Source organism: Entelurus aequoreus, linkage group LG04 (assembly GCF_033978785.1).
Source record: "Entelurus aequoreus isolate RoL-2023_Sb linkage group LG04, RoL_Eaeq_v1.1, whole genome shotgun sequence".
Classification (NCBI taxonomy): domain Eukaryota; kingdom Metazoa; phylum Chordata; class Actinopteri; order Syngnathiformes; family Syngnathidae; genus Entelurus; species Entelurus aequoreus.
Window position 1 is genome coordinate 69,778,558 of NC_084734.1, and position 12,145 is coordinate 69,790,702.

General features: G+C 36.9%; 1 protein-coding gene across 8 annotated transcripts in view; it reads right to left on the bottom strand.

Annotated features, from left to right (window-relative positions):
* The window catches only part of gria1a (glutamate receptor, ionotropic, AMPA 1a), a 186,098-nt gene that overhangs the window by 80,793 nt on the left and 93,160 nt on the right, over window positions 1-12,145 (bottom strand). For all 8 annotated transcript variants that reach the window (XR_009825960.1, XR_009825959.1, XM_062045599.1 and 5 more), the window contains exons 7-10: window positions 11,948-12,115; window positions 11,024-11,128; window positions 10,820-10,930; window positions 25-231 (exon numbers count right to left, since the gene is read on the bottom strand). Coding sequence is in view for 6 of the 8 variants with exons in the window: in XM_062045599.1 (XP_061901583.1) it covers window positions 25-231; window positions 10,820-10,930; window positions 11,024-11,128; window positions 11,948-12,115 (591 nt within the window). In the remaining 2 variants the exon portion in view is untranslated. The remainder of the gene's footprint in view (window positions 1-24; window positions 232-10,819; window positions 10,931-11,023; window positions 11,129-11,947; window positions 12,116-12,145) is intronic.

Consider the following 12,145-nt stretch of genomic DNA (forward strand, 5'->3'; position numbering starts at 1 on the left):
CCCAACATATAGCTGTCCACTCACCCCATACACAAGTTCTCCAACCATGCCGTTCCACATCTTGGTTTCAGGGTCTCTGGCTCCGTATTTGCCGTCTGAAACAACCTTCAGTTTGTACTGGTAGCCAACATGTTTTGCTATCTCTGCAGCCAGCTCCACAATGTAGCCCTCATACTTATCATTTCCGACAAGTTGTTCATGGTTTTTCTTCAGCATCACATATGGAGACTCCTGCATGAAAGAAAGCAAAACAATACCATAGAAAAGTTTCTGAAAGAAAAAAAGAAAAAATACTGATCCAAAGAAACAACATCTCTATTGATGCATGGCTATGGAACAAGCTGCAAGCATTCTTGTAGTTCTGCTCTGTGCAGCAGCAGAACAGTTTGTCAGGTTAATTAAAGCAGAGACAGCATTACGGCTCATATTAAAGCCGGATACTGTATAAGCATCACAGTTATTTATTACAATTCTTGCCTCTTAACAGCGGCAGAAAAATGTACTACTGGTCTGAAGATGTAAGTAAAAAAAAACAAAAAACACCAATTACGATAGTACCTCGGTTTTTAGTATGTTCACCTAAAATATGTCTCTGTTTTCATACACTTTTGCTGTTTTAGTACGATTTAACACACGTGGGTGACTTTTTTTATTGAGTGCATTTGCAAAATAACACAACAAAGAACCAAATAAAGTTGCAGCATACAGTAATAGTCCGATCAAAGTCAACGAGAGCCTTAGAGCCTATGTTTCCAGAGTGTCTCTAAACGCACCATAGCTACGGTAAGGCTAGGTAAAAGTGATGTTAAGGGGGACATAAGATGATTTTAATCTTTAATTTAAAACACTTCCTTATGGTCTAGATAGATAATATGTATTGGATAGGCTTTGGTGTAAATTTTTCACACATTTTGCTCCACAGTCACATTTATAAGCCGGTTTTTGAGTGTTTGTGGAGGCATTCCCAGATTGCAAATCAATCGATCAATCTACATAAATATCCTTTATCAGTGCTCGAATTTAACCGCGGCAACTGCCTCAAGTGTCGCGACCGCCCTCGTCATTTGCCGTAATGCCCCAAAAATTTACCAACATTTGGGGCAAGAACATGGCTTGACCACCCTTGACTTTTTACTTGTTAATGGACAAGGGATGGAACGGTAAACGGTATAATGATGATTTGCGATAATACGTTAGATTTTTTAATTGCCGAAAAACCGTCATTTATTAATGCATTTTCGGCAACACGAAGTCAAGCGCATGCGCACTACCGGTGTTTGGCTTGATAATCATGGCGGATCAACGACACCGACTTTGCTGCGGAGATTTCCATTCATAGTAAACGGAGCCAAGCGCTTGGTTTAACGTTATTTCCCCTCGCTTCCTGGCGTGTGTTTAAGAGCGCACTGCTGTGTTTAGATGGAGACAGGTGTGGACAATATTGGAGAGAGACGCACTTGTCCCCACACTAAAAGTATACAGCGAAGGAGAAAACTATTGGATATTTTGCAGCAGGCGATGTGTTGTGAACGTTGTCAAAACTTGTTTATAACGTCTTTACTTTGTTTACTGGGATGTTCACTCCTCCTTTATTTAACTGCAAACTGTATCAGTGTTCAAATAACATGAATACTAGCTAAAATGTTTAGTCATCTCATCGAATTGAACGCAGGCGGTGAAGATTGTTTATTCGGTGTGAGAGGTATCACTCCGGGTTTTTTTTGTTGTTGGCCAAACTGTTGTACTGAAACACTAGGGAGGCGTTGGAGAAGAACAAAGCTTGTTTATTAGACTTCATCTTCCATTAGCCAAACTGCTTTGTGTTTTATTTTGATATCAAAAAGTAAACACCAGGTTTTTTTTTTTTTTTACATTAATTGTGTTTTTTTCATGTCACTAAGGTGTTATTTAAAAAAAAATTCATGTGACACAGCATTTTGTTAATGTTTTATTGTGTATGGTTAATTCCTATACGACATATGTCTGCTCAAACTCGTAATAGATCTGTCCCGATACAGCATCTACATGTACATATAAATGTACATAACTTAAAAATAATAATAAAACAAAAACTCTCTCTATCAAAATGCAAAAATAGAGATAAAGTCATCATGTAATGACAAAAAGCTGACAAGTTGATGGTAATAAAGAATAAAAAAAACTAAAATTTGTCTCTAAATATATGGATAACAGTTATCTATAGTCTTTTTTATAAGACATTACAAATGACATGATGGTATTACGTTCACACCCCAACACTGCTTTACCTAACAATCAGTAATCATGATTTCAATATTGATAAAAATAATCTTAATTATTACTTTGGCCATAATTGGCAGCCCTAGATCTCATACATGAACTACTATTTTTTTTCCTATTTTATATATATATATATATATATATATATATATATATATATATATATATATATATATATATATATATATATATATATATATATATATATATATATATATACATCCTGGTGCCCTTCTAACTTGCCTTGGTGCCCTAAAATATGAGCCCTCCTTTAAGGCAACACTTGCCTTGACCTCAAAAGGTTAAAATTCGAGGCCTGCTTTATTTAACCGGGTTAATGGTCATTGCGATTAAAACCTATGTTTCAAGAGTGACCTGGCCTAGAGGATGGCAAAAAAAAGTTACAGAAACACATATAAAAGCAACAGAAACAACAGCAGCCACACTTCACAATTAAACATAATTAACTTACATATTAACATAAAAACAATGTATGAAATGTTTCAGTAAAAACACCTTAAAAAACAGTACAATGCCCAATAGAAACAGTTTCTCTATCATTTAAAATGACCGAAAAATTCCCCCAAAGTGATCAGCTCAGGTAACCTCAGATTCTTTGTAAATTATTCCATGATCGTGGAGTAGCATATCTAAAAGCATTTTTTCCAAGATTTGTGTTGGCTCTAGGAACAAACATGCTAAGCATGCCCTGCGACTTTAAGCTGTAGCAGTTGGAGTCTCTACACTTAAAATAACACAAATAAAGGGGAACCAGACCAAGAAGTGATTTATATGTAAAACACAACCATCGAGAACATCTGCATACTGATAAAGATGGACAATTTGCATTTGAAACCACACCTCATCCTCTCCAAAAGTATCAAAATGTATCTTCTAAAAATGTACACTGTTACTGTAAATAGTAATGTCCCGACACAACTTTTTTTTCTTACTTCCGATACGATATCGATATTGAAACCTTGCGTTTTTGGCCGATACCGATATTAAGCCGAAACAATGGTAGATATGAATAACCCTATCCTTGTAGCAGAAGTGTTAATCTGAGTTTTGGGGACATCTAGTGGTCAGGATATTTCATTAAAATAAGCCCATGATGCAGGAAGTTGAATGATCCAGAGCAACTGTTAGTGAATACTTTCTAATACTCTTCTACCTTGGAGACTTAGTATCTGTAAGTATTATGCAAATATAATTATTTGATTCTTGTTTGTATTGACAAATGTCGTGTTTTAGACTGGAATGTTGTTCAATAAAGGACACTTATTATATACGTCTTGCTTAGTTGTTATGTACAGTAGATGCTAGTAGCCTATAGTCTACCATGTTTACCTTTTTGTAAATGACTTGACTAAAATACAAGAAAAGACCAACTTTGTGTGCTTATTGGACGGCATTTCTATGTATCGGAGCGAAATATCAGACATTTCAGATACAAAATCAATATCATCCGATACTTGTTTTTCGCTGATATTGGGCTGATATCTTGATATCAATATCAGATCAGGACACCCCTACTATTAAATATATATCTTGAAAACAAACGTCACCGCAATTTTTTCCAGACATGGTCGAAAAATAAACTTCATAAGCATTAATAATTTGGTCACAACATTAGGTACACCTGCACGATCGATACAGAGCTGTATAAAAAAACTTGCTTTTAGCAGCATTGCATGTCACACGTCTGGGCTATTGTGCGCATGCCAACATTAGATACAAATAACACTCTTATATTGTGTTTCCTGAAACTCAGCTGGCCTTATACAGAGTTCCTCCCTCTCTGACTGAAAGCTTTACTCCAAATAAGTACATCCTCCTCGCTGTGATGTCACAATGTAAGCTGACTGCAAAACCCCATGGGCAGAGGCATCCAAAACTGTGTGCGGGCTCACGCCCAAATGCATGGATCTTATGATTTGATGCTTTGACACTGTTTAACATTGGGTATACAACGTGATTATTTTATTTTATTTATTTTTGGGTGTCTAAAACTCTTTAAACGAACTGACAATATATTTCTATGGGGGGAAAAAAGTTTTGGTTTTCATAGGATTCAGTTTTAAACAATGCCTTTACAATGGGTTCATAACCGAAACTGAGATACCGCTGTATATCAGATCATATACTTGATGTTCATTTTTGTCTTCATACTTTGAAAACATGACATGCATTTCCAACACAATTAGAATGAAACAAGGAGCAGATTAGGCAGTGAGGAGGCAAAGGAAGACAATAGAGATGATTAGACCTGGACTCTGAAAAAATGAGTGAGCAGGTGTGTGTGGGTGTGTGTGCGTGTGAAGTGTGTGTGTGTGAGTGTGTGTGTGTGTGTGTGTGTGTGTGTGTGTGTGTGTGTGTAGGATGGATGATCTCTGATCCCTTGGCTGTCTGCAAAGTAATTATGTCACAGCATTTGTACACCTCACACTGATTTGGTGCTGTGAGATATGACACCTGCGGTTTGGCTTTGCCTTTCCAAAAATAGTTTCCTATCAATACTCGGATGTTTGAAATAACCGCCACTTAGGTTTGGAAAGACTACAATTCCTAGAAGTTTATATATACATATTACTTAGATATACATATTTTGTGCTTAGGTGATCAAATGCTGCTGCCATATTTCATGAGTGTAAAAGGAGGAAAAAGGGGAATTCCTTTGCAAGTTATCTAGGGTTTTCTGCTTGTTTTGGCTGAGGTTAAGGTGATCTGTTTTAGACTACTGGTTATATATATATATATATATATATATATATATATATATATATATATATATATATATATATATATATATATATATATATATATATATATATTAGGGATGTCCGATAATGGCTTTTTGCCGATATCCGATATTCCGATATTGTCCAACTCTTTAATTACAGATACCGATATCAACCGATACCGATATCAACCGATATATACAGTCGTGGAATTAACACATTATTATGTCTAATTTGGACAACCAGGTATGGTGAAGATAAGGTACTTTTTAAAAAAAATTATAAAATAAAATAAGATAAATAAATTAAAAACATTTTCTTGAATAAAAAAGAAAGTAAAACAATATAAAAACAGTTACATAGAAACTAGTAATTAATGAAAATGAGTAACATTAACTGTTAAAGGTTAGTACTATTAGTGGACCAGCAGCACGCACAATCATGTGTGCTTACGGACTGTATCCCTGCAGACTGTATTGATATATATATATATATATATATATATATATATATATATATATATATAATGTAGGAACCAGAATATTAATAACAAAAAGAAACAACCCTTTTCTGTGAATGAGGAGGGAGGTTTTTTGGGTTGGTGCATTAATTGAAAGTGTATCTTGTGTTTTTTATGTTGATTTAATAAAAAAAAAACAAAAAAAACAAAAACAAAAAAAATGATACCGATAATAAAAAAAACGATACCGATAATTTCCGATATTACATTTTAACGCATTTATATATATATATATATATATGCATATATATATATATAAACAGTGTATATGCTTTAGCCGATGTATACTGTATGTATATATATATATATATATATATATATATATATATATATATATATATATATATATATATATATATATATATATATATATATATATACATATATATATATATATATATAAACAGTGTATATATATATATATATATATATATATATATATATATATATATATATATATATATATATATATATATATATATATATATATATATATATATATATATATATATATATATACACATACAGTATACAGTATACATCGGCTAAAGCATGGTCGACTGTACATGACACTGAGAATATACCTGACTCAAACAAACATAAAAGCAGTAAAGATACCACTGCCTATAAATAAATCTACCTGTTCTCAACCTTGGAGCATGAATGTAGATGAATTATTTAGGCCACCACACCGCCGCACATACTGACACGATGCACGGTTTGCATGCAAATGCAAATACAGTGGAACCTCAAACGTCAAATAACACTGAGGTATTACAAGTCAGAAGTTCCATAGTAATAGTATACATCTACACAAATTCAGGCAAAGGAACTGAGTTATTGATGTTGTCACTTTGTTAAGGTGAAGTGAAGTGAATTGAATTACATTTATATAGCGCTTTTTCTCAAGTGACTCAAAGCGCTTTACATTGTGAAACCCAATATCTAAGTTACATTTAAACCAGTGTGGGTGGCACTGGGAGCAGGTGGGTAAAGTGTCTTGCCCAAGGACACAACGGCAGTGACTAGGATGGCGGAAGCGGGGATCGAACCTGCAACCCTAAGTTGCTGGCACGGCCGCTCTACCAACCGAGCTATACCGTCCCAAGGTAAATTGTTATGTTTTTCTAGAGCTGTTAAAAGGATAAAACATTTAAATCAATATAATCACAGGTTTGCAGTGGTTTAATTTAGAATAATTTCAATTAAATACATTTTTTTAAGGGAATATGTATGCAGTCAAAGGGTACCTCTAATGTTGACAACATTGGCACATATTTCTGAGTTCTGGACCTAAAAAATATGTCTACAGGTAAAATTCCCCACAAAATGTATACACTAATTGTTTTAGGCTTGTTTTATAATGAGTTTCATTTTGTCATGTCATTTTGGATTGCTCACTTGCGCCTCCAAAATGTGGGCAGGCTTGCATCAGCTTCCTGACGTCGCCTTCAAAAGACTGGAGGCAATTTATATATTGAGTAGCATGTTTTAGTAGCATCTTATGGGTTTTTCACACAGAATTTGAAGGAATCATCAAATATGTCTGCCAGATGCATTGTAGCAGGTTGTAGAAATACAACTAAAGAATATTTTGCAAATGATGGGAATATGAGGTAAGTATGGACCTCTCCAGTCAAATTGACTTGTGCAGAATGGCATGGACCAAATGTATGTGCAGTGAACATTTTATTGATTCTGACTTTGAAGAAGGAGGGTTTTGGTCTGATTTTGGATGGAAAAATGTGAAAGACTGAAGCCGAATGTGATCCCGAAGATCAGGAGACTAAGTCAGAAAAAAACGAGAGAGAAAGAAGGTAAGCCGCTATTTGCATCCTCTTTTACTGATGTTTTCCTCAAGATGCTTGAGAAAACGCTGAATGAGCATTAGGAAACAGGCTATGGTGTCAACGGAAGAGGAGATGGAAGAGCAGGAAAGTCCGGAAATGGTGATTCATTTATATTTATTTTTTGCTCGTAATGTTAACCATATCAGTTTTTTAGTAATCATAGACCAGGGTGACGAAAACATGCAATGAAGTGATCACAATAATACTATTACATGCCTTTATCCACATTGTGAATGCGGGGAAATGGGCTCCAATTCTGTAGATGACATCACACCATGAGGGTATCGAGGGATATCGAGTCTGGCGAAGGAAAGGGGGTGTTCCAAGTACTGTTAGTTATCTACAGATTACGCAAAAAAATAATTGATATTATGGTAAATGACTGCCACATTCATTTTCAGCAGCAAAACAAATACACAGAGAACTTAATAGTGAAATGACGGTAATCTGGGCGCTATGGGTCCTTTAACCTGCATTAGTCTGTTAATTTTGACAGCTGTCGTTGTATTATAACCACTGGTACATTTTTCTGACCTCTTAGTTTCTGTACTTTAAAGTACATTTGTTTAGCTTAGACATTGTAGTTAAGTGTAGCCGTGGAGTGGAGGTAGCCAGGAGTCAATGCAAAGCAATCACAAGTCTGTACTGAAAATCACAAAAAACAAACACAACATAAAACATTACTTGAAAGCCTTGAAGGGATTCTGGACAAAAAGTGTCAAGGACCATTTCACATTTAATCTCATCTCATTTCAAATCTGCACAGCTCTTGATTTGATGTTAGACTATTATGCACGACACTACAAAACAACAGACAATTTTTTTCCTCGATAGTTGTTGGTTTGATGGGTTCATTCTCAGGGCTCGTTGCAGCCTTAGAATGACAGCATAAACCTCAGCAGAGAATTGAAATACAAAACAAAGTTTAAAGCTTCTGCTGTCAATTTAAACCAACAAAAATGCTATTTATTATTAAAACAGCTTGTGAATTCGACAGAGCAAAAAACAAGGTGCAGATTTCAAGTGAAACCAAGCTCATGAAAGTGTTGCTTTAAAGCACATCCAGTCTGCTTTCCTCCAGATTTCCTTCTCATGCAGCCGGTGCAAACGTTGTATTGAGGCCCCATGTTGGCGGAACAGCACATCGCCTCAAGCACCAGGTTGGCCAACAAAAAAGTTAAAAGGTGTAAAAGCTCTGCTGCTACACCCTTCAGCCTAATAAATGTTAACACCTAATCTCTTCTCTTTGGTATATAGAGACTCAAAAGCAATTTATCTTCCCTGAAAGGGGGGCACTGATAGGAGATTATGTCAGTGAAAGTTATTTTGGGTTTGTACTCTTGGGCGACTGTAACCTTCATGTTTAAAGGAGGATTCTTGTGACTGATTTCTGATTAGATTCCAAAACTCACTTTATTGCTAGAAGCACTTTTAATTCAGGCGAGCAGACTGCATTACTGTTTGAGCCTAGTAAAACACTTCTGCAGCATTATGACACAAATCTGTAGTCTTCCCGATATGAAACAAATGCAGCGTGAATGTGTTAAACTGCTGCTACGCCAAAGCAACCCAGGAATATGCTCCTGTTATACCCCTGACAATTTAATTCCGTGAATTTCTCTGAAGGAAACGGCTTAGTTGAAATCCTTCAACCCATCAACCTTCATAGCAGAGATCAGCTGCACACAAACTGCCTCACTCAACCACGGAATGCACACAACATGTCTAAAATCAGCTATCTTGCATTTCATCCAGAAAATGGAAGGTTTGCTCCAAGTCCAGTAATAATACATGGCTGCTCTGATGCCGAGAGATAAAAAGCATTCATACTTGAAAATACACCAGATGTACAGCCAGTAAACTGGAACGGAGCTGCAGGCATTTCTAGACACTAAATTTATTCTCTGATATCAAATTTTCTGCACGAGGCAGAATCTGAGAGCATCCTGTGCCTGCATTGATAGAATTACATCTTTATAATTGTCCTTTGTATACAAACCAGGTGTTTTCAACATTGCTCTTAAATTCCAATGAAATGTCAGGAATAACTTTGCTGTCAGATGAATTGGCCCGCCATTGTGTGCTGTTTTATTTATACACTCAAACTATTATACAGACACCAGCTGCAGTGTTATCTCTTTACAGACCAATGAATAAAACTACAACATTAAGAACATCTCGACTGTTTTGTACACTCACTTTTTCTTGATTAGTTATTGCTGCACCGCCATTGTCCCCCAGAACAATTTGTGCTACTGATTTGAAAAGGTGTGGAAAATATTACTCATGCGGCATTTGTCAATTACTGTACATTTGGGAATGCCACTTGAGATCATGTCGTAAAGGTGATATATCCTCTTAAGGATTTGGTAACCATCAGACCATGTTGGTTAGTGAACTGTGTAAACTGATCATGTTTGATGTGTTGATGCGTGAAGCTTTTCCTCACGGTGTGTTTGCAGAACATTCGCTGCAAATAGCACACGGAATGCCTACTTCTGAATCAGTGAAGAATTCCCACACGATCGACGCCATGTTTGTTTACAGTGAGATGGGAGGAAGTTCACGACGCTTGATTTGCTTATCCTAACCCACCTACAGCACAGTACAGATAAACTCTCTTATTGGAGCATTTTTTAAAATCGGCTTTATCGGTATGATAATTCTTCATGTCGGCCTGATAATTACCTGTTCCATATTTATGGTGCACCCTTACCTTTGATCTAAGACTTGAAGATGCTGTACACATTCTTACCAGAACAAATGAAGCTGTTATGAATGGTATACAATGGAACCTCTAGAGTTGAATGCCCCAAAAGACAGACAATTTGGAGCTTGACAAAATTGTCTAGGAAGAGATGCTTCAAAGTTTAACGAAAACAACAACAAAGACAACATTTGGTCTAAAAGTAGATGCTCAGGTGCATTTCAGCAATACCTCTCCAATGTGGAGTTTTCCATCCACCCATGTTTTATGCTGCTTGTACACAATAGGGCAGTGAGTACACCCTGGACAGGTCACCATACAAACAAACATTCACACTCACATTCACACCTAAAGACAATTGAGACTCTTTATTTAAGCTAAAATGAATGTTTTTGGAATGTGTGAGTAAGTTGGAATAGCCAGAGAAAACATGCATGCATGGGTAAAACAACGCAAATGCACTCAGAGATGCCCAAAAAGAAATTCACTCACTCTCTTTACTGTGAGGCCAACGTGCTAACCACTGAGCCACAATAAAGGCCACTGTGCAGTTATTCTAAGGGAACATTGTGATTACTTGGAAGTCAACCAGCATTACAGTTCGACTTATGAGGTTCCACTGTGTTTTCAAGTTGCTGCTGCATTTCATAATTAGGCCAGTAGGGTCAGCTTAGCATTACCATGTCTGTTAAGTCCTAAAGGGGAAATGTGCACTTTCTAATTCCATTTTCCCCAAACTCACCAAAATAGTAGTGACAATGTAAGTTCGGTTCTGAAGGCCATAAGTCTCATTGCTGCCTCTCATAAACGTTGCGGTGGTCACATACTTCTCATCTTCATTCCAGTAGCCAACCTGAACAAGGACGGAAAATCAGTGTCTTAAATGTATCAAACACCGTGAGAATGACAACCTTGTGGTTAATGTGCCAACTCACTGAATGCTTACCTTTTTGGGTCCTGATGGAGCCAGTTCCATGACACTAACAGTGTAGTTGGTTCTACGGCCTTTCTCGTTGAACTGAATATGGCCAGTCAGTCCTTCTATGCGAACCTGAGTTTGAGATATTGAGTCAAAATGTGGGACTTTAGATGTGAAGGATAGCAAAATATGTACAGTCTATGTTCTGCATGTCCAAATAAAAATTATGTGATGTAAAGTGTTTGTGTGGTTTTCATATGTACGAGACCTCAGCATCTGTCTCCCTGCGGAGGTGAATGACAGACGGAGTGTCCGTGTACAGTGCACTGTGTTTATCTTGGCGGTGCAATGGAGTTAATTGAGCGAACACGGCTTCATTCTACAGCCCATCCGCAGGCAGATGGCTCGATTGACACTGAGTGGGTCTGTGCACAGACGCTCTGCAGACAGAGCCTCGGGCTGCCTGGTCATATAAGTGCAATTACATCTAGGTCTGCAGAGAAGATATCTTTTTCTACTTGACATTTAGTCAGAAGTTTTGGGGTAAATTAAAACAATTAATGCGATATTACATTATTTTGTGGGGTAATTTACTAAGAATGTGCTTCATATTGCCTATGTTCAGGTTTAAAGAAGTGTCACAGCTCAGGCCACTAGTTCTTATTTCATTGCCAAATATTACATTTCTCAACTCAATTGCTGATGTCATATCACATGATGATCAAAACTGAGAGTTATTGCCTCAGGACATTGTTTACTAGCCTGTACGTCACTTTTGATACAGGGGAGCTTTACTGCGACTTCATGTGAACTTTAGATGACAGAACCAGGGACCTAATTTGCTCCGCCAGCCCCAGCTCAGGAGCGTTTAGTCCATGTGCCACTCAGGAATGGCTGTAAGACTACATGTCTTTGTCTGCGAGTACAAGGTTTTACTGTGTTTGCACAGACCTGCTGCAAGGCTCTCTGGATGTCTATGCCCTGACCCCAGGGAGCTGGTGGGTTAGCAAGACATTCTCCAGCGTTTCCTCTGCGCGAGATGTCTATCCGTTGTCTCCTTAAGTTCTGGAACGCTGTTGACATGACTTTTACGCCATCATATGTCAGAGCTCCAGTGTACTGAAAATACAGAGAACACATTTTTTAGAC